A 27,481-nucleotide genomic window follows, 5' to 3' on the forward strand; every position below is an offset into this window, starting at 1 on the left:
TCATCCTTTACAGACTGTTCTGTTTAGACAGGTTGCTATTATGTTTGCATTGTTTGCATATGTTTGCTTGTTTAATGATTCTATTTGAGGATACGAGTATTAAATATGCAGAGGTATTTAGTGTGAAATGCTAAATTATAATTTTAGTGATTTGTTACAGTGGAGAATGATAAGGTTTTGCATTTTTATACTAACTTATCTCACGAGTTCTTGTTGAGTTTTGTGTGGATGAAGTTTTTGAGATTTAGGGAACCCGTGATATGAGATGAACTAAGGAGACACAAAAGATCAATCTAGGGGATGCCAAGGCATCCCAAGATAATATTCGAATAAGTCTCAAGCATCTAAGTTTGGGGATGCCCCGGTAGGCATCCCACCTTTCTTCATCAACAATTATCGATTAGTATCGGTTGAGCCTAAGTTTTTTGCTTCTTCACATGAGTGCTATTCTTGGAATGTCATTTTATTTTGTTTTGGTTGTTGTTTGAATAAAATACTTAGATATGAAAGTTTTAAATGAGAGAGAGAGAGAGAGTCCTCACATAGCTACTTAATTATTTAACTACTCATTTGATCTTCACTTATATCTTTTTTGAGTAGTTTGTCATTTACTCTCCTGCTTCACTTATATCCTAAGAGTAAATTGTTGAATGCATTGAATATCATAAAGTTGAAACTATATGTGCTTCATATGCTTGTATCTTTCCTAGTAGTAGTTTCACATTGGGTTTAGAAAGTAAAACTTATTGAAGTTTGACAATCACAACATTGGTTATACTAGCAATTCATGAATGATTAGTATAAGGAAGAGAACTTTCACATACAAATATATTATCTTGGACATCTTTTATGATTGTGAATACCCATTAATTATTTTCAAACTTGAGCAATTAGTTGAAGTTGGACAAGGAAGACAACATAATGAGTTATGGTTGTGTATATTTGCATAGAAGTTATATTGTTACATATCCTCCAACATGCGGTGCTTGTCTAGAACCTTTTGCTAGACAAATTTTCTGTACTAAGCGGGAATACTACTTATGCATCCAAAATCCTTGAGCCAAGTTTCTTCCGTGAGTGTCCACCATATCTACCTATATACGGTATTACCTTGTCGTCCCAAGTAAAATTGCATGTGCCATCTCTAAATCTTCAAATAAACATATGTTTTGTGTGCCCGTACCGCTCATAAAGAAGCAGGGGCTGGTCAGTATCTTCCATGCTAAGTGGGTTATTCTCATGATGGGTGTTTATTCACTTTGTCATTGCACGAGAGAGGCTGGTAATTGGGATGCCCAGTCCCATGATCAAAATGAAAAATAATGAAACAAACTCCCCCAAAAAGTTGATTGTATGGAGGGCACCCGAGGATTTGGCTAGCCATGGCTTGTGTTTGAATGGTTGAGGGGGATTAAAATTTACCTTTCCGCTTGGAAATCGCTTATAATGTGTTAGCATGGAAGATATTGAGAACTCTCGGTCGTGACGTTGACAGGAAAGGCATGCCTCTCAAAATGTATTCATCTCTGTTTTAAGTAATGAACTCTAGCACCTTTGCAAATCCATGCTTCCCTCTACGAAGGGCCTATCTTTTACTTTTCAGTGTTTACTTTCATGCAAGATTCAATAGTATTCCTTTTCATTCCAACCTATTCTTTAGATGGCAAACATCATGTGGTGGGGAAAGATCCAGGCACATATGTGCATTCAAATATATTTGATTATGAATTTATTATTGTTGATAATTAACTCTATGATAAATAAGTTGGGATGCGAAACATCAAGCCCCTATCTTTCTCTATGTCCGATGGATGCTATTTGTTCTAAAAATATGCTTTAAGTACTGCGAACGGTGTTTTGGCTCCTAGGTGTGCATATGCACCCATTATTGAAATACATATTTTGAAAAGTTAAAAAATTTGGAACAAAAATCCCGCATGTATATCCGGACATTTTATGTGCGTGCACAAGGTTTCAGTGAAAAACGACGTTTTTTGTGGCTTGTGTACAAAAGATAAAGAAATGCCTCGTGAATAGTTAGAATGAAGCATCAGAAATTGTCTTTTTACACAAGCCACAAAAAATGTCGTTTTTCACCGAAACCTTGTGCACGCACATAAAATGTCCGGATATAGACGCGGGATATTTGTTCTGAATTTTTTAACTTTTCGAAATGTGTATTTCGACGATGGGTGCATATGCACCTAGGAGTCAAAGGCAATTACCGTTGAGGAGAGTACTAGCAATCATAGAAAGCTATATGATAATTGAGTATGTAGAGCTCTTACTTGGACTTTGTTGAAGATAAGTCGAATTGCAATTGTTTGGTGACTAAGAACATAAGTTGTTGAGTTTCAAGAGAATGCATTGTTTGAACCATAACATGTGAATTGATTGCTACTTTATCATGATGAGTTTTATGAGAAAGAGTTGATGTTACGATGCTAGGAAAAGTGATTGAAATTATCATTGATCAAATTTATGCACTATGTAGCATTCACACTTCATAAATTATTTCTTTTATCATTTACCTACTCGAGGACGAGCAGGAATTAAGCTTGGGAATGTTGATATGTCTCCAACGTATTTATAATTTATGAACTATTCGTGCCATGTTTACTATAGTTTTGTATGATTTTGGTGCACCTTTTATATAACTTTTATATGATTTTCATGGACTAAAATATTGACCTATTGCCCAGTGTCAGTTGCTATTTTCTGCTTGTTTTTGGTTTTCCAGAAAATCCATATAAAATGAAGTCCAAATGCAGCGAAACGTTTTGATGATTTTTTTGGAACAAAAGAGACCCCCGAAACTTCGTGGGAGGACCATAACAACCACGATACCCCCACAAGCCACCATGGCGCACCCAGGGCATGGTCGTGGTCTAGTGGCTTGTGGGCCCATCTTAGCTCCTTTTCACGATATTCCAACTCTGAAAAATCTTATAAATAGGGAAATCCCTAGAAATAACCATAGAACTTTAACTCCGTCGCCGCAAGCCTCTATACCAAAGAGATCCCATATGGAGCCCTATTTCGGCACCCTTCCGGAGGGGAAAATCATCATCGGGGTCCATCTTCATCATCCCAGCAGTCTCCATGACAAGGAGGGAGTAGTTCACCCTCGGGGCTAAGGATATGTATCGATATCTATGTGTTTGATCTCTCTCTCGTGTTCTTGATTTGGCACAAACTTGATGTACCGTGAGCTTTATTAATATAGTTGGATCATATGGTGTTTCTCCCTCTCTATCTTGTTGTGATGAATTGATTTTTTATCTTTGAGGTTTCACTATTATCGGATTGAATATTTTGGATTTGAGAACACTTGATGTATGCCTTGCATGTGGATACCCGTGGTGACAATGGGGTGTTCTATTGATTCACTTGACAAATGTTTTGGCAATCAACTTGCAGATTCTTGTGGTGACATTGGGGTAATCTATGCATAGGGGTTGATGCACATTTTCTCCTACTTTCTCCAGTAGAAACTTTGGGGCACTCTTTGAAGTTCTTTGTGTTGGATTGAATATTATGGATCTGAAGTTGTTTGATGCATATCATTTAATTGACTCAAGGATACTTGTGGTGATATTGGAGTATCTAGGTGACATTAGAGTTGGCTGATGTGTGTCATATGGTGTTATTTTAGTATGAACTCTAGGGTTGTTTGTGACACTTATAGGAATAGCTCAGTAGATTGATCGGAAAAGATAACTTTGAAGTGGTTTCATACCCTACAACAATGTCATCTTATGTTCTCCGCTAGATAAGAACTTTGGAGTGATTCTTTGTCGCACGTTGAGGGATTGTTATATGATTCAATTATGTTAGCACCGTTGAGAGATTGCATTAGTGAAAGTATGAACCCTAGGCCTTGTTTTCAAGCATTGCAATACCGTTTGTGCTCAGTTTTATCACTTGCTACCTTGTTGTTTTTTACTTTCAGATTATAAAAACCTATATCTACTATCCATGCTATACTTGTATCACCATCTCTTCATCGAACTAGTGCACCTATATAATTTACCATTGTATTTGATATGTTGGGGACAGAAGAGATGTCTTGTATTTGATTGCAGGGTTGTTTGGGAGAGACCATCTTCATCATACGCCTCCCACGGATTGATAAACCTTAGGTCATCCACTTGAGGGAAAATTCCTGCTATCCTACAAAACTCTGCGCTTGGAGGCCCAACATGAGTCTACAAGAATAAGTTGTATAGTAGACATGTTTACTGAATGATGTTTGTGTCACTTCGCGATATGTTACAAATACTCGAGGTGAGATTAATGGCATCGCCATGAATCAACAATTCACCATGCCGGTTTTCTCGTTACCGTTTTTGTTCTCTTTTCTCGTTCCCGCGTTCTGGCATCTCCGTGATCAAATCATGTTATGTCTAGCCAGACGATGATGGATACCGTGACACCAAGAGGTCCCAAAGAATATCTCTGCATTGTCAGAGGATTAAATCCCAGTCTTGAGCTATCAAGTCCCTTGTCATACTTTTTCATGAACTCGAAAGCCACTGTAATAGCCACCATATTACGGATGGCACTTAAGTTACTCCAAAGTTCATGAAGCAAGCATGAAGAAACTCGGTACTCTCATGGTCTAAAGAATTATGCAAACGCTAATTTTCTTATGTTATTAATCATTAACTAGTGGTGAATGTATCTCATAGCATAACATCAATTTGGGGAGATTCAACACAAGTGTTCTTCTAACATTGTGTCCTCAAAAATTGCCGGGATAGTCATGTCCAGAAAAATGTGACCATCATACAACACTTCAGCTAGTCTTAGATACACGAATAGGAATACATTTTACTGTTTATTATTCCACACGTGCATATGAGTTTCCCTCTGAGACGTACATACTCAATTTCAAAAAAGGTTTGCGAATTCATTTTTTTCACGAGTTACGAAAAATGTTCATCAATTTCAAAGACTTTTACAATTTTCAAAAACTTATTTCTGGAATTCATTTTTTCACCCTAGTTTTGAAAATGGTTAGAGAATTTAAAAACAATTCATGGGTTTGAAAAATGCTCATAATTTTTTTAAATGTTCACAACATTTTTAATAAAGAAAGGAAAAAATAAAGATGAAAAATAGGGAAAATAAAAATAAAATAAAAGTAAAAAATAGAAATAAGGAAAAATGAAAAAAAAAAGAAAAACCAGGCAAAGAAGGAGGAAAAACCAGTTCAGGGAATGTCTATAACCTTCTCAAAGTCGGTGAGAAAAGACCCAAAATGGCCCGACTCACATAGAGGATGTGTCGCGCTGGAGGGTATGCACGCGGGAAACGTGGGTGGTATATCTCACTTACAGCAAGATGATAGCTCCACTCGCTTGAAGCGCCACGCAAATTGGCCAGCACGTTAGGACTTGTATAATGGAAGATGCTTAAAGAGATGCTTAGAAAAATAAACTGGATTTTTGTGAAGCATCGGTGCCTATTTCTACAGGAGAGCTGCTTAGTTAAGCGTCTATGTTGTACAAATAAGTACCGGTGCTTAAAGAAAGACCTCGTTTATTTTTCTAAGCACCACCCCTAAGCACCTCCCATTGTACCAGGCCTTAGGACGTGGGATCTTGCTCGTCGCTTTCAACCATTGCGTTCAGTCGTTTTGCTCTGGTTTCCCGTTTTTTATTTTCTTTCATTTTTTTGATTCTTTTTTTCATCAGTTTTCTTTGTTTTGCTTTACTCTGATTTAATTTCTATCTCGGCTTCTTTATTTTCTTAGTTTTCCTTCTTCTTTCTCAGAACATACTTTAATACACGTCAAGAACATATTTTAATACATGTTTAACTTTTTTAATACATGATTAACATATTTTCTGAATAAATGTTTCGATGTCTATTATCATCATACACATTGTACATTATTCTATACATATAAATATTTTTAATACTAAAAGTTTATCTTTTTTCATATATATGATTAATATTTTTATAAATATATTATGTGATTTCTACTTTTTCCTTACAACCGATACATATTTTATACATGTTCAATGGTTAATATAAACATTTTAATTTTTTTGAATACATGATTATTTTCTTAATTATATAGTTTTATGTCTAGATTTTTACATACATATTGTACATTTTTATACATTAGGAAGCATTTCTTTAGTTAACATTTAACATTTTCTAAATTAATTATTTACATTTTGAAAACTTATATTTTCATGCCGTATTTTCCTATGCACATTATACATTTTTCTTATACATTGAAAACCATTTTTCTATATTCATTTAACATTTTTAAAAATGAATGATTAAGATTTTAAAAAAATTATGTTAAGCGCTTTTTTGTAATATGTTTATTTAGAATAATTGGTAGTGTAAAAAAAATTTAAACAACAACAACAACAACAACAACAATAACAACAACAAAGCCTCTAGTCCCAAACAAGTTAGGGTAGGCTAGAGGTGAAACCCATAAGATCTCGCGACCAACTCATGGCTCTGGCACATGGATAGCGAGCTTCCACACACCCCTGTCCATATAGTTCTTTGGTGATACTCCAATCCTTTAGGTTTGTCTTAACGGACTTCTCCCATGTCAAATTCGGTCTACCCCGCCCTCTCTTGACATTCTCGGCACGCTTTAGCCATCCGCTATGCATTGAAGCTTCTGGAGGCCTGCGCTGAATATGCCCAAACCATCTCAGACGATGTTGGACAAGCTTCTCTTCAATTGGTGCTACCCCAACTCTATCTCGTATATCATCATTCCGAACTCGATCCTTCCTCATGTGGTCACACATCCATCTCAACATACGCATCTCCGCCACACCGAACTGTTGAACATGTCGCCTTTTAGTCGGCCAACACTCAGTGCCATACAACATTGCGGGTCGAATCACCGTCCTGTAGAACTTTCCTTTTAGCTTTTGTGGCACTCTCTTGTCACAGGGAATGCCAGAAGCTTGGCGTCACTTCATCCATCCGGCTTTAATTCGATGGTTCACATCTTCATCAATACCCCCATCCTCCTGCAGCATCGACCCTAGATATCCAAAGGTGTCCTTCTGAGGTACCACCTGCCCATCAAGGATAACCTCCTCCTCCTCACACCTAGTAGTACTGAAACCACACATCATGTACTCAGTTTTTGTTCTACTAAGCCTAAACCCTTTCGGTTCCATGGTTTGTCTCCATAATTCTAACTTCCTATTTACCCCCGTCCGACTATCGTCAACTAGCACCACATGGAATATCTCCTTGTATATCCCTTGTGACCTCATCCATCGCCAAGGAAAAAACATAAGGGCTCAAAGCTGACCCCTGATGCAGTCCTATCTTAATCGGGAAGTCATCAGTGACAACATCACTTGTTTGAACACTTGTCACAACATTATCGTACATGTCCTTGATGAGGGTAATGTACTTTGCTGGGACTTTGTGTTTCTCCAAGGCCCACCACATGACATTCTGCGATATCTTATAATAGGCCTTCTCCAAGTAAATGAACACCATATGCAAGTCTTTCTTTTGCTCCTTGTATCTCTTCATAAGTTGTCATACCAAGAAAATGGCTTCCATGGTCGACCTCCCAGGCATGAAACCAAACTGATTTTTGGTCACGCTTGTCATTCTTCTTAAGCGGTGCTCAATGACTCTCTCTCCCACAGCTTCATTGTATGGCTCATCAACTTAATTCCACAGTAATTAGTACAACTCTGAACATCCCCTTTGTTCTTGAATGTTGGTACTAATATACTCCGTCTCCATTCTTTTGGCATCTTGTTTGCCCAAAAAATTAGGTTGAAAAGCTTGGTTAGTCATACTATCGCTATGTCCCCGAGGCCTTTCCACACCTCAATGGGGATACAATCAGGGCCCATCGCCTTGCCTCCTTTGATCCTTTTTAAAGCCTCCTTAACCTCAGACTTCTGGATTCGCCGCACAAAACGCATGCGGGTCTCATTAAAGGAGTCGTCCAGTTCAATGGTAGAACTCTCATTCTCCCCCATTGAACAACTTGTCGAAGTACTCCCGCCATCTATGCTTAATCTCCTCGTCCTTCACCAAGAGTTGGTCTGCTCTGTCCTTGATGCATTTGACTTGGCCAATATCCCTCGCCTTCCTCTCTCGGATCTTGGCCATCTTATAGATGTCCCTTTCGCCTTCCTTCATGCCTAACCGTTGGTAGAGGTCTTCATATGCCCGATCCCTTGCTTCACTAACAGCTTGCTTTGCGGCCTTCTTCGCCATATTGTACTTCTCTATATTGTCTTCATTCCTATCCAGGTATAGGCGTTTGAAGCAATCTTTCTTCTCTTTAATCGCCTTTTGGACATCATCATTCCACCACTAGGTATCCTTATCTTTGCTTCTCCTTCCCTTGGACACTCCAAACTCCTTCGAGGCCACCTTACGAATGCAAGTCACTATCTTCATCCACACATTGTCCGCATCCCCTCCTTCCTCCCAAGGGACCTCCTTAATGACCCTCTCCTTGAATGCTTGAGCTACCACTCCCTTGAGCTTCCACCACTTTGTTCTAGCGACTTTGGCACGCTTATCCCGCTGGACACGAATCCGAAAGCGGAAGTCAGCAACCACCAGCTTATGTTGGGGTACAACGCTCTCTCCAGGTATCACCTTACAGTCTAGGCACGCATGCCTATCTTCTCTTCTCGAGAGGATGAAATCGATCTGGCTAGAGTGTTGGCCACTACTAAAAGTCACCAAATGTGATTCTCTCTTTCTAAAGAGGGTGTTAGCTACAATCATGTCGTAGGATAGAGCAAAGCTTAAGAAATCTTCTCCTTCTTGATTCCTGATGCCATAGCCAAAAGCCCCCATGCGCCCCTTCAAAACTGTGTTAGATGTACCCACTTGGCCGTTGCGGTCTCCTCCTATGAAGAGCTTCTCGCCAATCGGTACACTCCTAACCATGTCTTCCAGGCCTTCCCAGAACTCCCTCTTGGTGTTCTCATTGTGGCCTACTTGCGAGGCATACGCGCTGATAACATTGAGAACTAAGTCCCCAACTACCAGTTTGACCAGGATAATATGGTGCCCACGTATCTTGACGTCTACCACTCCATACTTGAGGCTCTTCTTGATCAAGATGCCTACACCATTTCTGTTTGCAGCCATCCCCGTCTACCACAGCTTGAAGCCGATATCCTCCATCTCCTTCGCCTTCTGTCCCCTCCATTTGGTTTCTTGGACGCAAAGGATATCAACACCTCTCCTCACAGATGCATCAACTAGCTCCCGCAGCTTCCCTGTCAGAGACCCTATGTTCCAGCTACCTAAGCGAATCCTCCTAGGCTTGGCTAGCTACTTACCCTTCGCACTCGTCGAGTCAAATGCGAAGACCCTTGCTCCCTTTCCACTACATCCGGGCGCCGATGTAGCGTGCCACTAAGGATGCGACGACCCGATCCTCGCTCACTTGTCACCACATCCGGATCAAGATACAACGCACCACCAAGGGGGTAACGCCCCGACCCTTGCCCATTTGCCACCACACCTGGGTTCCGATGTGACGCGTCGCTGAGAGGGTTACGCCCCAACAAAAATCTTTTGGGTTTCATCTCCATAAGAGCGGCTGAGTTCTTACATTGGCTCGCCAAACCTATCACAACCCTCCTCCTTTACCCGGGCTTGGGACCGGCTATGTTGAGACAACATAGGTGGAGTTAAAAAAACCAACTATTTTGAGGCCTACAACATGTCTCGCTACAATTGAGATTTTTTTTAGAAGACGCTATAATCGAGATGAAAGGGCGCCCCCCGCAGAATAGGAACTGCCCTCATCTGCACCATGTCATTTTGGTTTTCCAATGGGCAGCTCCTCTCAATTCAGGGCACACACCATTTCTCGGTTATTGTGAGACCTAGTGTGCTCTCACATCCGACTTCTCCCTAAATGGGCGGTCCAGGCGCGTGGGAGGCTACCACTTGATTTTTCTTCGCTCCTTTCTATTTTTTTCACTTATGTTTATACATCACATATTCTAAATAAATATATTACACAAAACATTTTTTTTGCGGAGATTACAAGAACAATTTTCATAGAAATATTAGAAAAAATGATAACCAAACAATTCGAAATGTTAAATGTGTATACAGATTTTTTTTCATGTATACAAAAATATATGATATGTGTGAAAAAGTAGTTCATCTATTTAAAAAATTCCAATCAAGCATGTAAATAAAACTAAACAAGTACTTAAAAATGTTAATCAAGCATTTGAAAAATATTAAATGGTTATAGAAAAAATGATGACCATGTATTAAAGAAAATGACAAAATTGTATTTGAAAAATGTTAATCAAGCATTTAAAAATGGTAAAAATTTATATAGAAACAAATATTGACCATGTATTCAATAAATGTTGATATCCCATTGAAAATATGTTAACCAAGCATTTGAAAATGGAAAACCTGTCTGTAAAAATGTTGACCATGTATTAAAAAAAGGTAAGAAGCATTTTTTTTAATGTGTATAAAGAAAATGTTCTCATGTATAGAAAAAAATATATACAAAAATATACAACATGTTTGTAAAAAATTGAGTGTATACTAAGAAAATTCTAGTCAAGCATTTGGAAATTTTCAAAAATTGTATTTAAAGAATGTTGATCAAGCATTCTAAAAAGTTAAATGTGTTTAGAAAAAATGTTGACCAGTATTAATAAATTTGTTAATCTTTTATTTGAAAAATGTTAATCAAGCATGAGAAAATGTTAAAATGTGTATAGAAAAAATGTAGACCATGTATTAAAAAAATGTTAATCAAGCTTTTAAAAAGTGTTTAAAATGTGTATAAAAATGGTTGCCACGTATTAAAAATATATTAAACTTGTATTTTAAAAACGTAAAGCATGTGTTTGAAAATGTTTCTTGATGTATATGGAAAACTAAGAATGAAAACCAACATGGAAAAATAAAAAAAATGAAAACTGGAAGAGAAACAAAAAAAGAAAACAGAAGAAATAACTGGAAAAAAGAAGAAAAAAGAAGAGAAACAAAATAAAATAAAAAACATTGAAAAAATAAAGATAAAAATATCTGTAGAAAACATGAAGGAAAAAATGAACCGAAGAAATCGCAGGGAAAAAGAATGAAAGGGAAAATACCTGTGAAATCCGAGAAGAAACAGAGAAATCTAATGAAAAACAAAGAAAGCATAACCAAATAAATCCTTAAGAAATAAGAAAACTGAAAAATAAGAAATAAAAAAGAAAAGGAAAAAAATGAAGAAAACTGGACGAGAACCAGCGAAACAACACAGGGTTGATCCAGAAAACAGCAAAGAAGGAAAAACGTTCAGATAGACGAGGGCAAACCTTATTCGGCGCTAAAGGCGCCCGTTACAGGCATTTTTCCAAATGGGCGCATACCCCCTCGTCCTCCCTGGGCCGGCCCATCTATCTTATCTAAATTTCAAAACGAAAAAATGTGCGTCTACAGCGAATTGAACCGGCGACGTTCTGGTTTGTAGTACCTCCTGTCAACCACCACGCAACCACACTTCACGTGCTTAGCTACCTCTTCTCATTCATTTCTTCTTTGAACTTTCCCTTTTTTTTTCACGTTTTCTTTTTGTTTTTTCTTCTTCCTGGTTCGATGAACTTTCTCAAATTTCATGATTCTTTTCCAAAATCGATGAACAGTTTCCAAATGGATGAACTTTTCCAAGATTCGATGGAATTTTTAAAATTTGATGAACTTTTTTCAAATTCGATGAATTTTTTTCAATTTTGATGAACTTTTTTCAAATTTGATGAAGTTTTCTTCAAAATTGAAGATTTTCTTTTCAAACTCGACGAACTTTTTTCAAATTGGATGAACTATTTTCAAATTCAATGACCTTTTTTTAGATTTGATGAACTTTTTTTCAAATTCGATGAACTTTTTCAAATGCGATGAACTTTTTTCAAATTTGATAAACTCTTTTTCCAAATTTGTTGAACTTTTGACAAATTTGACTAACTTTTTCAAATGCGATGAACTTTCTTTTCAATTTCGACAAACTTTTTTCAAATTTGATGAACTTCTTTTTGAAGTGGATGAACTTTTTTTATATCCACTGATTTTTTTTTCAAAAGCAGTGAACTTTTTTTCAAATTCGGTGAACTTTTTCTAATTATGATGAACTTTTCTCCAATTCGATGAACTTTCTTCAATTTTGATGAACTTAAAAAACCAATGAACTTTCATTCCTTTTTTAAAGTTTTCCTTTGAGTTTTTTTAGAAAAGCGCACATATTCAATAAAAAAGGAAGAAAAAAGGCGAATAAAACCATGACAGAAAAATAGAAAAAAAATGGTTTGGAAAGCTTCCCAGACCGGGGGCTTTGCGAGCTAGAAAAGAATAAAAGAAATCAAACAAACAGTTAGAAAACAAGGATTTTTTTAAGGGGGTTAAAACATGGGTCGTTGGGTGGTGTAGTGGTTCGTGCACCCCTGTTTGAGGCGTGAGGTCCCGTTTTCGATTCCAGCTCGCCGCACATCTTTTTGTAGTTCGACTGGTTCGGTAGGAGGCGATGGAGCGAAGGTTTTCTGGGCCGGCCCACTCGAGGTCTCCTTCAGGCGCCAGTAGCTGTTCGGGCGCCTTAAGCGCCGAACAGGAGCTATCAGTGAGTTCGATACCGAGAGGTCCTATATGGCGCATTCTGGGCAAACCCCCGTTATAGGACATTTTGCTAACGGGCGCCTGCAGCGCACAACCCCCTCCCGCGATTTGGGCCGACCCAGTTCCCTTATGCATTCCTGTAAGAGGAAAGTATCGTTTTCCCCCTCAAATCATGTCTGATGGACCGATTTCCCCCCAAAGTCTAAAACCGGATCAATCAGCCCCTAAACTCTCCAAAACCGGATCAATTCTCCCCCATGGTGGTTCTGCACCAGATTTAGGTGGTTTTGACTAGTCCCCTTGCTGACTGGACAGTGCTGACTTGGCAGATTTCAGGTGTTTTCATCGATTGGGGGAGCCGGTCGACCAATCAGCCCCCAATTCAGGTGATTTCGGTCCATGTGCATCGACCAACCTCCCTGTGCCTGGACGACAACGCCCAACCTGGCCGCGACGGCGTCAAGCACGCCAGCGGTGTCCGCCGACGCCACCATGGCGTCCGCCCTGCCATCGGCCTCCACGCCGCCCGATGGTGAGTCAACCGCCCCCCTTTCTTTCCCGTCGAAGTCATCTACTGCATGATCTTAGTTTAGGAGAAATCAGAGCTGCGCTTAGAAGTCATCTACTGCACCCAATTTTGCTGCCATGGCAGGCAGATGGTGGAGGTGTAGGGTAGATCATAGGAAGATTGTTTTTATGGGTAGGTCCTGAGCTATGTAATGAGGTAAAGATTGTTTTTTTGGGCAGGTCTTGTCGATGAGGCAGCAGATGAAGAAGAAATAAGTTATGTGTCACTATATTATTTTGGCAAATTTGAGACAGTGGATGGATTGCTTGTATACAACGGAGGTCTGATGATTACTTTTCCGTTCGATAGGAAAAGCCTAAAGTTTGAGCTTTTGTTGTCTTATGCTCAAGACATGTATCATGTACAAAGAGGACATTGTAGGGGGGATTATAGTTACAAGATGCACTGGCTTGTTCCAGGGAAAAAACTGAGTGAGGGTTTGCAATTTATTTTTGATGATTCAAGTGTGGAGAAGATGGGGAATGCAACACCTATTGGGTCATGTGCAGAGATCTATGTGGAGGAAGTGTAGTTGTGTGAAGAAGCAGTAAAGCAGTTGCAAAACAGAGTAGATGATGTGCCTGTGGTAGATGATGTGCGTGTGGTAGTTTCAGAAACATATTCCAAGCATAAAGGTAGCAGATTTGCATTGGTAAATGTGGATGCTGTGGAGACAAACATGGTCGATGAGATATTTTTATCAAATGTAGCAGCTTTAGCAGAACAAAGAGCAGAGCCAGAAGTTGTTGTAGGTGTGAAAAGGACAGCTGCTGAGGAAGAAAATTTGAGGGTAATAAGTGAGGCTAATGACTTTCTTACTACATTTGAGAGTCCAGTGAAGATTAAGAAAAGTAGAGCAAGTAGAGTTGCAGCTAAAAGAAGAAAAGTACCTCTTGCAGCTCCAGTTTCAGCAACTACATCTTCAGGTGCAGCTCAAGGTGCATGTGCTCCTCCTCCAACTCTAGGTGCAGCCCAAGGTGCATCTTCTTCATGTCCAGGTGCATCTTCTTCATGTCCAGGTGCATCTTCTTCATCTCCAGTAGGAAATAAAGCAAAATCTGCAAAGACCAAAGCAGTAGCAGGTACACCACAGAGAGGAACAATGCCACAATTTACTCAAGGACAGAACCCAGCAGCTACTTCTGAATTTGAGTATACATCTACAGATCATGTTGAAAATGGAACAAGTGCTAATGAAGTATTACATGAAAATGTAAAAGAAGGAGAAGAAGGTGATGATGAAAGTGACATTGACTACCAGCCTTTGTCAGAGCACAGTTCTGCTGAAGAATCAGAGGCAGAGAAATTAAGGAAATTAGCAAGGGAAATTAGGAGGCAGAAGAGAGCAAAGAAATTAGGGGATGCTGTGGGGCCTGTCATCAAAGATAATAATGTGATTGAAGGATTGTCTGGTGATGAGAAGCTGGATGGCATAGAAGATGATGTTGTGTCATCAGATGATGACTGCTCTTTTGATGAGGAAAGTGATGGTGAGGTGGCCACACAGCTAGTGAGAAGGAAAAGTGAATGAAGAAAATATGACAGCAAATCAGAAATTCCTACATTTGAGATAGGAATGGTTTTTAGAGGAAGACATCAGATGAAGAAAGCTCTAATAAAATATGGCATTAAGAAACATGTGCATATTGCTTTCACAAAGGATGAAAATCATAAAGTAGGTACAAAGTGTACTTGGCCTGGCTGTAACTGGATGATCTATGCTTCTAAAACTACTAGAAATAAGTGGCTACAGGTGTCTACCTTTGTAGATGAGCACCATTGCATTCCAAGAAGAGATAACAAACTGGTCACATCAACTGTTATTGCTACAAAATATGGCAGGCTTATAAGAGCAAATCCAAATTGGAAGTTAGAAGATTTGAGGAAAACTGTACTTGAGGACTTATTTGCTGATGTGACAGTTGCACAGTGCAAGAAGGCAAAGAGAATGGTCATGCAGAAACTATTGCATTCCACTGAAGGAGAGTACTCAAAATTATTTAATTATCAGTTAGAGCTGCTGAGAACTAATCCTGGAAGCACAGTTGCAGTGAAGTTGGACCATAATGAAAAGGATGGGTCATATGTATTTCAAAGGTTTTACATGTGTTTTGATGCCTTGAAGAAAGGTTTCTTGGCAGGTTGTAGAAAAGTTATTGGCCTTGATGGTTGTTTTTTCAAAGGTGCTTGCTATGGACAGATGTTGTGTGCTATAGGAAGAGATGCAAATAACCAGATGTATCCTATTGCTTGGGCTGTTGTGGAGAAAGAAAATTATGAGTCATGGTTCTGGTTTCTTGCCAAAATAAACCAGGACTTGAAAATAAGCAATCAAGGAGATGGATATGTATTTATGTCAGATCAACAAAAGGGACTTATAGGGGCAATGGAGGACATTTTTCCTAAAGCTGAGCATAGAATGTGTGCAAGACACATATATGCTAATTGGAAGAAAAAACACCCAGACCATGATCTTCAGAAAAGGTTTTGGAGATGTGCAAAATCACCAAACAAAGTGATTTTCAACTACAACAGGGCCAGGCTAGCACAATTTACTGTTGAGGGTGCAAAAGATATGATGAACACTGATCCAGTACATTGGAGTAGGGCCTACATGAAGCCGGGGTCTAATTGTGATTCAGTTGATAACAACATGTGTGAATCTTTCAACAACTACATCCTGTTAGCTAGGTACCTTGCTATTGTCTCAATGCTTGAGTGGATCAGGTGCAAAATTATGGTGAGGGTACAAGAAAATAGAGGGAAGTCAGTTAACTGGAAAGGAACTATATGTCCCAACATTTTCAAAAAACTGAAGCAAAACATAAGGAGATCAGGTTTCTGCCATGTGCTGTGGAATGGGAAAGATGGATTTGAAGTGCAAGAGCATGAGAAATTCAAATTTACTGTTAACTTGCAACTCTGGACTTGCTCGTGTAGATATTGGCAGCTGTCAGGTTTACCCTGCTGCCATGCCATTAGTGCTATCTATAAAACAGGACAGAAAATTGATGATTATATTGCTCCTTGCTACTCCATAGAAGTGTACAACAAGATATATGATCATTGCTTACAACCTTTGGAGGGAGAGGAGAGTTGGCCTATTTCAACAAATCCAAAGCCACAACCACCTGGTCACATTAGCTTGCCTGGAAGGCCTAAAACAGAAAGAAGGAGAGAGGAAGGAGAAAAACCTAAGGGTACTAAGATGAGCAAAGTAGGTGGCAAGATCACTTGTAGTTCTTGCAAAAGGCAAGGACATAATAGATCAAGCTGTAAGAACAATGATGCAGCTAAACATCATGGAAATGCTCATTTGGTCAGAGAAGCTGCAAAACAAAAGAAGCAAGACAAAGAGGCTTTTGATGCTCTTCAGACTCAGAAAGCTGTGCTTGAAAAGCAGGTTAAGATGACACTTGTTAGTACTAATGAAAAATTGGTTGATTTTTGTTTCTACTAATGAAAACTTGGTTGCTTTTTTGTTTATACTAATGAAAACTTGTTTGCAGGCTATTGATATAAAAGGCAAGGCAATGGCTGTGCAACCTAGGCCAAAGAAATTGGAAGTTAGAAGAAAACCAGGAGCCCTGAGGATCAATGAACTTTCAACTCAACAAAGCTCACAGCCAAGCTCTCAACAGAGCTCACAACCAAGCTCTCAACCTAGAGTTCCACAACATTGTGTGTTCAACCTTGCTGCATACAAGGAGGCACTAAATGCTAAGTAAGGGCCATCCATTTGATTACAAAATTTGTGATACTGTGCTAAATTTGTGCCACACTTGTCCTAAATTTCTGCTTCTGTTAATTTGAGGCACAATTTCTGCTACTATAATTTTTTGGATTAAAACAAAGAGGACAACAGAGTTGAAAACATTTATGCTTGAACATCTTCAGTACATTTGATAGTGCATACATAACTGCATTTGTCCAGTACCTAACATACAAACTTAACATAGAAACTTAACTGCATTTCTCCAGTCCTGACTACAAACTTAACTGCATTTCTCAGTGCATAATGAACTAGACACTGAACTAGAAACTTAACTTCTCTGTCTTCACTTCTGCATGTCCTTCACCTTCTTGATGCGGTCGGAGTGGCGAATGCCGACGCGGATGCAAGTCTCCGCCTCGATTGGCATGCTCCTGTCGCCGAGCTGCGGGATCACCGGCGCCACCACGTACACGTCATCGTCGGCAGGCGCCACCTCCCCCTCGTTGCCGTCCTCCACATCCACCACCACCTGCTCTTGCTCGCTGTCCTCCACATCCTGCTCCTGCTCGCTGTCCTCCAACACATCTTCACTGCACTCTCTGTCGCTGTCGGAGTGCACAATAACCTGCTTCACTGCAGCTGGTACAGCGACCACGACGCCGACGAGACCTTCAACTGGAGGTGGAGGGGGGCGACGGCGGGAGCGGTACTCGTACCACCTGGCACGCTGACACGGATCTGGTGACTTCTCCGCCTCATTCATAGCCCAAAGGAAAACAGAGATAGCTGGAATGGGACGGCCGTCGGGGAACATTGTCTTCTTCTCATCATCAGTTGCCACAACGATGAGGCCCCTAGCGTGGTCCACGCACATCTGCAAGCTCGGAAATCTGTTGCAGATCTCCTCCACATCGGCCATTTTCTCTGAATCCCCCTTGCAGAACCTGCTCACAGTTTCCTCCCACCGATCTTGAGAACGGCGAACATCTCTTGCAGTCTTCTTCTTGGGCACCATCGCCGGCGTCGAGAAGCGATGGGAGTGGGTGGGCGAGAGGCGAAGGGAGTGGATGAGAATGGGGAACGGCGAGTGGATGAGAGTGGGTGGGCTAGTGCTGTCTGGGCGAGCGCTGGCCTTAAATGGGTGGCTGTCAAAGCGGTGGGTTCAGTTAACTTCAGACAACGCTTCAGAAAAATTCAGACAACCAAAAGTTCAGTTAACTTCAGACACAAGTTCAGATTTTTGAAATTTTAAACTCAAATACATTTGTTCACTCGAGCTTACATAGGTGGTTCACTAAGATACTACATCACATCTTCAAAGCCATGATAACAGCAGACACAATGCAGAAAAAGATGGCAAATTTGTACATCTTTTTGCTTCTCTGAAATTCCTTGGCAAGAACATCCATTTGTTGAGCATGCTGCGCTTTCAAATCCAGCACATAAACATCAGCATCACCAATGCTGCACTTGGCATCCATGAGAGCATGCTCCAGCTGTGATTTCTCGGTCTTGAGCTTCCTAACCTCTGTCTTCAGCCGATTCACAACATCTCGCAGGTCACCTAGTAGCGTACTGATAAACTTATCCAGGGGATCATCATGCCACTTGAAGTACCCACAGTCATATCCCTATTCAAAAAATTGTGCAATTTTGTCAAAAGAATCATGCAAAGACTATAACTTTGCTGCTCAACGAAACAACAAACAGAAACGGCGGGCACAGATCTAATTACCAGAGATTGGCTGCAGTTGTAGTATCGACGACCGGGGTTGGCAATGCTCCACGAAATCCACCTCGGAGCCTTGACTTTGCAGTGGCACACCTTCTCGGGCGAGTACGCCATCGGTGGCTCCCGATATGGCACTGGCGACTGCCCTGAGAAGGCCATGGACCGCGGCGACCGATGACTGCTTGACGAGCTAGCAGACGCCATGGACTGCGGCGAGCGAGGGGACGGCGATGGGGCGGCGAGGGGGCGGCGAGGGGACGGCGAGGGGACGACGATGGGGCGGCGAGGGGACGGCGATGGGGCGGCGAGGGGGCGACAAAGGGGACGGCGACAGAGTGCTTCGCGGCGAGGGAGCGGATTGCAATTAAAAATTGGGGAAAGTTGCATCTGCCAAAGTCAGCACTGTCCAGTCAGCAAGGAGACTAGTCAAAACCACCTAAATCTGGTGCAAAACCACCATGGGGGAGAATTGGTCCGGTTTTAGAGAGTTTAGGGGCTGATTGATTCGGTTTTAGACTTTGGGGGGAAATCGGTTGATTTGAGAGGGAAAACGATACTTTCCTCTTCCTGTAAAAACTGGCGAAAAAAGGGTGACCAGCAAAGGAATCGAACACTCGCCCTTTCGGCTGCTAGCGCTACGCTCTAGCCATACGGCCATCCAACATTTCACGTAAGTTTCTTTACTTTTCTCCTTTACTGCATTCCTCACTTCGATTTTTTTCTTTTTCCGATCCTTTTCTGTTTTCTTTAATGCACGGGTTTTAAAGATTCATAAATTATTTTTTTTCTAAATTGACGAACTTCATTTCATATTCGATGAACTTTTTTCAAAATCAATGAACTTTTTTCAAAAGAGTTGAATTTTTTTAAAAATCGATATATTTTTTTGAAATTTGATGAACTTTTACCAAATTGGATGAATTTTGATGAACTTTTTTCAAATCCGACGAACTGTTTTTCAAATTTGATGAAATTTATCCAAATTCGATGAACTTTTTTTCAAATCCGATGAACTATTTTTTCAAATTCGATGAACTTTTTCCAAATTTGATGAACTTTTTTTCAAATCTGATGAACTTTATTTCAAATTTGATGATTTTTTTTAAAATTGGATGAACTATTTTTTCAAATTCGATGAACTTTTTCCAAATTTGATGCACTTTTTTTCAAATCGGATGAACTTTTTTCAAATTTGATGAACTTTTTTTGAAATCGGATGTACTATTTTTTCAAATTTCATGAACTTTTTCCAAATTCGATGAACTTTTTTCAAATTTAATGAACTTTTTCAAATCCGATGATTTTGTTTCAAAATCAATGATTTTTTTTCCAGATTCATGAACTTTTTCTCAGATTCGATGAACCTTTTCCAGTTTTGATGAACTTTTCTCAAATTTGATGAACATTATTTTTCAGATTCAATGAACTTTCTTCAAATTTGATGAATTTTAAAAAACTCAATGTTTTTAAAAAAACTCGTGCATTTTGAAAAAAGTTTCTTTGATTTTTTTCAAAAGGTGCACATATTTAGCAAAAAAGAAAAGAAAGAAGGCGAACAAAACCGATACATAAAAACAGAAAAAAAACAGTTTGCGGGAGTCTGGGGTTCGCGACCTACGGGAAGAATGAAAGGAAGCAGACGAAAATTATAAGCATTGGTCGTTCCATGGCGTAATGGTTGGTGCAACCGTGAATGGTTCGTGAGGTCCAGTGTTTGAGTCTTGTTACTCGCTTATTCTTTTTGCAGTTTCTGGCAGAAAGGAAAAAGACAAATGGGCCGGCCCGTTTCGCGCCCCTGCGAGCGCCAGCTTCTCTAATCGGCGCTAACAGCGCCGACTAGGAGCTCCCATAGACGAGAAGCGAGAATAGTTCTCGCGCTCAATCCAGCGGACTCACACAATCGTCTGTCACCGGGCCGCCTGTAAAACCACGCTTCCGGGCCGTGGACGGCCCGTGCAGCACGAAAACCAGTTCCACCACGGCGTGCCAGCAGGAGGCCTAATATGCGCCGCTCTTTGCGTCCGATTTGCACGCGCCGCACAGGTACAGCCCCCCGAATGGGCCGGCCCATCGTCGCGACGAAACAACAAAAAGATCACCTAAAATTATAATGCGGAGCGGGGGATCGAACCCTGCAACCTAGAGCTAGTATACTCTTGTCACTAACCAGACAAGCTAACTAGCTCCTTTGGTCATATGTAACGCGGGTACTTTAAAAGATCATCTACTACATATCTAACACCCTCACCTAGAAACCTTAAACATTGGATATGTTCAAAAATTCAAAAATTCAGAAATTGTTCGCGTTTGCTGAAAATGCTAGAAGAAAAACTAAAAAACTTGAACAAAGTTTTAATAAAATGAACACTTTTTAAATTCCCGAACATTTTTTGAATTTAGAGAACAAAATTTTGTACGCGAACATTATGTTTGAGAAAAAAGTGGAGGTCGTATGAAATATGTGAACATTCTTTAAAACTCCCGAACAAAATTTGAAATATGTGAACAAATTTTTGAAATGGGAACATTTTACGAAACTCACGAACAAAAATTTCAAACATGAACATTTTTTGAAAAATGCGAACTAAATTTGAAATAGGAACATTCATTGAAACTCACAAACAAAAATTGAAAAAATGAACATTTTTCTTAATTTGTGAACAAATTTTGCATAGTTGTGAAATTGTTAAAAAACATAAAAAAAAGAAACAGAAACTAAAAAAAGAAAAGAGAAACAAAATTTGAAGATGAGAACATTTTTTGAACTTTGAACAACTTTTTGAAAGCATGAACATTTTTTCAAGTCAGGAACAAAAATTGAAAATGAGAACATTTTGTGAAGTTTTGAACAATTTTTTTGAAAGGATGAACAAAATTTGAAAATCAAAACATTTTGTGAAGTTTTGAACAATTTTTTGAAAGCATGAACAAAATTTGAAAAATGAGAACAATTTGTGAAGTTTTGAACAGTTGTGAGCAACACAAAAAAACTTGAAAAAAATAAAATAACTTTGAAAACAGAAAAATGAAAAAATGAAAAAATGAAAAAGAAACAGAAAACAGGAAAAAAAAGAAACATAAAAAACGAAAAAAGATAAAAAAGAAAAAAGAAAATTAAAACAAAAACGAAAAAGAAACAGTAAAAAAAAGAAACAAAAAAGGGTAAAAGGGGAAATAAAAAAAAAACGGTTCAGGAACCTTCTAGAAGGTTCCCGAAAGCAGAAAAAACGGCTGGGAACCATCTAGAAGATTCCCAAAACCGGATTTGCTTTAACGTTGCCCATCCTAACGCGCTCGTCGATCTGCCTATGCATCCGGTAGACTACTTGCCGCAAAGAGCGGCAAATAGGAAATTCCTACCAGCAGCACGCTGCAACTCTCCCGGCGCGCGGCCGGCGAGGGCCTTGCATCCGCGGCGAAGGGGAGCTAGAAGGAGGACGCGCGCTTCTTCTCGTTCCTCCCTCACCGGCGGCGGCCGTCCCATTCGATGCGGCTCCATCTGGTTCGGTTCGGTTCGGTGGAGACCACCCCTCGTCCGTCCCGCGCTGCCGCTCACTAGCCACCAATCAGGTAGTGGCCGTCGCCGTCGCCCATTTCCATTACCAGCTAGGCTGGTAATTTCTGATGCACCCCTTCCCTCAGCTCTTCTCCCTCCGCACAGTGCTCGCTTCTCTCACATTGTTCGGCTGAATTGAAATCGCTGCAGTTCGCTGTTGCCTCTAGGTATACGATCAGGCTGGCTGTCTGTTACGGTACCGTTGATCCCCTTATCAGCATTGTCCTCTTGTTGATCGATTCCCTTATTTCAGTTGTTAAATATTGATGACTACCTATGCAGCAGTGGTATTTGAGTTCCTCGCAGCAATTATTGTCACTTGTGCGCCTATGTTGTTTGATCATTGATTTATCTTAGTAACAGCTTAAAACTACAACAGTCTTGTTTCAAAAAAAAAAAAAAAAACTACAACAGTGGATCCAACCGGCAAATCAATACATAATATCTTGAATGGTTTGCACAACTTGTTTATTTTATGACTCACCGCAAATTATTTCCTTTTTCTTTATAACCATTGGTCCAACGTCTTTGTGAAGTCTTTTTTTTTTAGAAAAGGAGGATGACCCCCGGCCTCTGCATCTGGGAGATGCATACGGCCACTTTATTGATTATTCACAAGGACCTTACAAAGTATTACAACAATGTGCCTGAATCCACCATCTTGGCAACATATGCCGCTACTCCTATCCAAAATGATGAAGGGGTGCTAGCTGGGCCACTACCCAGACCACTCACCTAAGCCTAACATCAAAAGCCGGAACCGAAACACATTCGGAAGCCCCAGCCGAGCCACATACCGGGTCTGGGGCATAATCCGGTCAGACGCACTCGTGTGTCGTCGCCGCCATCTTCCACATGTCCATCTTCAGATCAAATTGAGGCTTCTACCTTGTCTGGCCACTCAGCTATCGACGTCACCACGACACCAGACAGCTTCGTCCTCCTGCGCGAGTCCATCGCCACACATCGGACGCCGAATCTCCACTGCGCCACGCCGCCGAGATACGCCGCCATCCATGAGTAGGATGAAGCACCGCTCCGCCGAGACCGGCAGGGCTGCTGAAGACCAATCCGCCGCCTAGCAACCAAAGCATCACATCCACCCCAAGCTCACCAAGAACGACACCCCCAAGAAGGTGACGACGCCCGGAGCGCCGCTGTCGCTCAATCCGGCATGGATTTGGGCTTTCGCCCGGCATACGAGCTGGGTGCAAGGAAGAGGGGAAGGAGGCAATCTGGACGGCGCCTCCAAGAAGGATACGGCGCCCTCGGGCGTCGCCGCCGTCGTGACCAGCACTGCTGGCCTCGGATTTCTACGGAGCCACCTCCCACCTCCAGCCGCCAAACCGGTACAACTCCGACGACAAAGGCCGCCGAAAGCAGAACCATCGGAGGCAGCCCTGGTTGAAGAAGAGGGAAGCCTTCAGATCTGGATCGGGCGCCGCCAATGCGATTCCCGACCCAGCGTCCGATCTACGCCGCCGAAGACCGAACGCGCCCGCGCCGCGCCTTGCGCGCCCTCGCCACGCCATCCCGAACACGGCGACCCTCGCCGGTGCGCGCACCCGCGCGAGCGCCGCGCCGAGTCCCCGCCCGAACGAACGGCCCGCGCCGCCCCTGCTCGAGCTGGAGGAGGGAAGGGCCCCGCCGCCGCCGAGCCGCGCGGGCTTCGCCCGGCAACGACCGCCGGCGGCGGCGAGGGAAGGAAGGGCCGGAGGGGCCTGCGCTGGCGGCGGCTAGGGTTCGCTCCCGGGCCGCCCGCGGGAGCGACCTGGGGAGCGACCTCACTTGTCTAGCTAGCTTTCCACTACGCATTCAAAAACAAACAATTGGAATTAGAGCCTCGACCACGTCTTTGTGAAGTCTGAAATGTTCTGGTAAATATGATATCTATTTCAGTGTTGTTGCCTTTAGCATGGACACTTGATAAGTGGAGGGAAGTAGGGGAAATGACCGATACAACTGGAAGAATTCTTCTTTTTATCATATATCATCTCGCCCTCTCACAGCATGTAACAAGTATTGGCACAATCAAGCTGGATATTGGACAATTCAAGATTTCAGATGGTCCTGATTGCCTCCAAGAAACAGCAACAGGAAGCACTGACTAACAAGTAACATGCCGCAACATCATCCGAACCAAAGGTTATAGCATTGATATTGGGCGCCTTCAGTTGTCATGGAAGCTTTGTTTGTAAGCCATCTCCGTGTAACTTAATAAGGGCCTAGATGACTGCTTGGAACCTGGGACAAACATATACATATAACCTCGTCCAATATGTAGCAGTTAGTTTTTAAGTGAGTTTGAGTTGTCCATGTAGGATAAGCACTTGTGTTTGAGTTGTCCAATATACCTCGGTAAGCATTCTGATGGCTGCTTTTCCAGTAGGATAATCACTTGTGTTTGAGTTGTCCATGTTTTTTGCCTGCAATTCATCTCAGGTATCAATTAATGTAAGATGACCTAGAGTTTTGCAGCTGCCAGACGTACATTTTTGTTTGGGTAGGTTCTAATGCTGAACTTAATAAATCTTTCTTTGGGTAGGTTCTAATGCTGAACTAAATAAATCTTTGTTTGGGCCGGTAACTTAAGCTTCGGTGCTGAACTTAATAAATCTTTGTTTCGGCCGGTAACTTGAGCTTCTGTGCTGAACTTAATAAATCTTTGTTTCGGCCGATAACTTGAGCTTTTATGCTGAACTTACAAAAGAGTTTTCATCAGTTAAATGGAATAAAAGCAAAGGAGTCAGGAACTTTTTAGAAGTGACAATTACTTGGCACGGCTGAATGCTAGAAACTGTGTTCCATGAAGGGTTGATTGGGAATATGTTTTTTTGGTGCCATGCAGTACAATCCTTAGTTTTTCTTTTGCTGATCTTCGTTTGTTCTTGAATTCTTAAATATAGTGACAGCCTCTGCATATACTCTGCTGAGTACTAGCAACTCTTTCCAAGATAGTGATTAAGTGAATAATTATTTTGTTTTCGAACAATCTTACATCCATCACGCCCAGCTTGCACCATACCATTTCCAACATTATTTATGTCAGTAGTCAAACTGAAATAGGATCTGTAAGGTTTATTTCATTATTTTGTAAAGGACCTTCGGAAGGCATTGGTGTATTTGCAAGTTAAGTTGAATGAAGCAATGATAATTTATTTGGAGGACCAATCCAGGTGAGCATGATTGAAAGGGTCAGCTATATCGACGTGACATATGTGCAACATCAGATAAGGATACCAAATTCAAGCTATTATTTTCTTACTGTCCTATGCTGCAAGGCGTCAACTAGACTAGATATATTATGCTTATTTGTACTCTCTTTTTCATTGCAAATTCTATATTATCATGACCCCTTCGGTTATACCCGTGCATGTATAAGCTAGTTGAATTTGCCTAAGAACAATGAAACTATATGAGTACGATATTTTGTATCCATTGATTTCGTGTTTATATATACAGCTTAAATATGGAACCTGCTATCATTGAGATGTAATACCACTTATGTCATCAAGCATTATCCTGGGCACGTACTGAGTCCATTCACTGTCCTCTCCGCACTAAATAGAGTATAATGTTGCTGAATTATCCTTCTCTTGAGCTTCTCAGTGTCAGACATCAAGTATAAAAATTCTGTATGCACTAGACCGACAGATGTTCGTAATGATCTCATGAGGATTTATGCTTATGATGTGATGATCTGTTTGGAATCTGGACTGCATCCTTTCTATTTCATCTTCTATCATGAAGTCTATACTCCAATGACTTCTGTCCAAATGTTTATTTCAGGTGAAAGAATCTTACACTGACATCTGCTATTTGGGTAGCTACTTGGCTCGTATGAGCACGGATGCATATCAACCCACGAGCTATATGAGGCCCAGCTTGGTGAGGATCTTCCTATTTTGAGCTATGCGGTGATGATCTAAATGTTTCCTTTAATAGCCAATAGGTGAGATCGAAGATTTCTCATCTAACATCTAGTTTATATTATCTCCATGAAAGTTCTGGCAATCGTAAGTATGGTCTCTGAAAATGACCCCTCAAAGGCCAACCCACTCGTATGGCTGGAAAGATGAAAGAATTTTTATGTTGATATGTTCCTGTCAGTCAACAGTAAGGTTGCCATATTTATATGGCATCAGGATTCTTTATCTCGGTATTTACTGTAGTGTGCAATGCCCTTGTGGACTTCAAACCCACTCCTGTAGTTATCTAATCAATCAACTGGCCCGCTAGCCCAAATACTTTTGTTATATGTTACAGTATGATATAAATATAATGGTACACCTCAGATTGGACTGACAACGAGAGGTGGTGTAGATGGACATCAAAGTGAAATGATAAAACATGTCCCTTTCTAAAGAACTAAGACTCCACCAATATGGAATATTTATCTTTAACGTCAGCTGTGGACATATTGAGCTCCAGTCCTGCACGCAGTACGCGGTACGGGATGCTCATTAAAGGTCTCCCATCTTACAATTATGATGTAGCATCTATGAATTTGTTTGGAACTTCTTTATCATGTATTACCTTCGTCGTTCGGAAACAGCGAACGGAGGGAGTAGTTCGGTTCCTGTTTATAACAAAGCTAGTTAGTGCATGCAATAATTCACACAAGCTTGCGATCTGATTCCCTCACGAATTGCTTTACTAACAGTGGAGATATTGGTGTGCCATACACAATGCTTATAATAAAGCACTGTTCAATGCAGAAGTCTAGGGTACAAAGGAGGTGGGAAATGGGAAGAGGGGTCCCATAGCAATGTTAACCATGAGAGATGGGGGGAAGGGTTGGTTATTGAGGCCATGTGCAACGGGAGGGCACAAGTGGGGAACAGGGATTGCACGGGATAACATGGGAGCCATGTCTCTCCATGTTGCCTAGTGTGTATTTGTGTATAGCTTTCATTCTTGGCTGGACTCCTCTGGCAAGGGAATAGCCACCACCAACTCATAATTCCCCGCACTTCGGCTTTACCCTTTTCCTACCTCTAGTAGCAACCAGATGAAATAGAAGCTTTACTATTTGCCCCCCTTTTTCCGTTTTACTTTTGCGGATCCCATATTCCAATTGGTGGTCATCCTTGCGGCAATGTGCAAGAGAATTTTTTCTGAGGACGGTGTGTAAGAGAATTCGTTCTTTCGGACGTGATGCTTTGTTGAGTTAGGGTTTTCGACAAAGTGAACAAAATTGATTCCTTGAAAGCTACCAAGTAGTTAGATGGCTCAGCTTTGAGCTTGAAGTATTTCGGCATCTCGTCATCTATTGTTGCCTACTGAACCTAG

At 40.9% G+C, this 27,481-nt stretch overlaps 1 protein-coding gene across 1 annotated transcript; it reads left to right on the forward strand.

Moving 5' to 3' along the window:
• The first annotated feature begins 18,863 nt into the window (after positions 1-18,863).
• Positions 18,864-26,420, forward strand: LOC119350399. The gene is made up of 4 exons (XM_037618249.1): positions 18,864-18,968; positions 21,955-22,203; positions 25,289-25,365; positions 25,979-26,420. Exons 1-4 carry the CDS (start codon positions 18,864-18,866, stop codon positions 25,980-25,982), a joined length of 435 nt encoding a protein of 144 aa, XP_037474146.1. The 3' UTR covers positions 25,983-26,420.
• The last annotated feature ends 1,061 nt before the right edge of the window (positions 26,421-27,481 follow it).

The sequence above is a fragment of the Triticum dicoccoides genome, chromosome 1B (assembly GCF_002162155.2).
Source record: "Triticum dicoccoides isolate Atlit2015 ecotype Zavitan chromosome 1B, WEW_v2.0, whole genome shotgun sequence".
NCBI lineage: Eukaryota > Viridiplantae > Streptophyta > Magnoliopsida > Poales > Poaceae > Triticum > Triticum dicoccoides.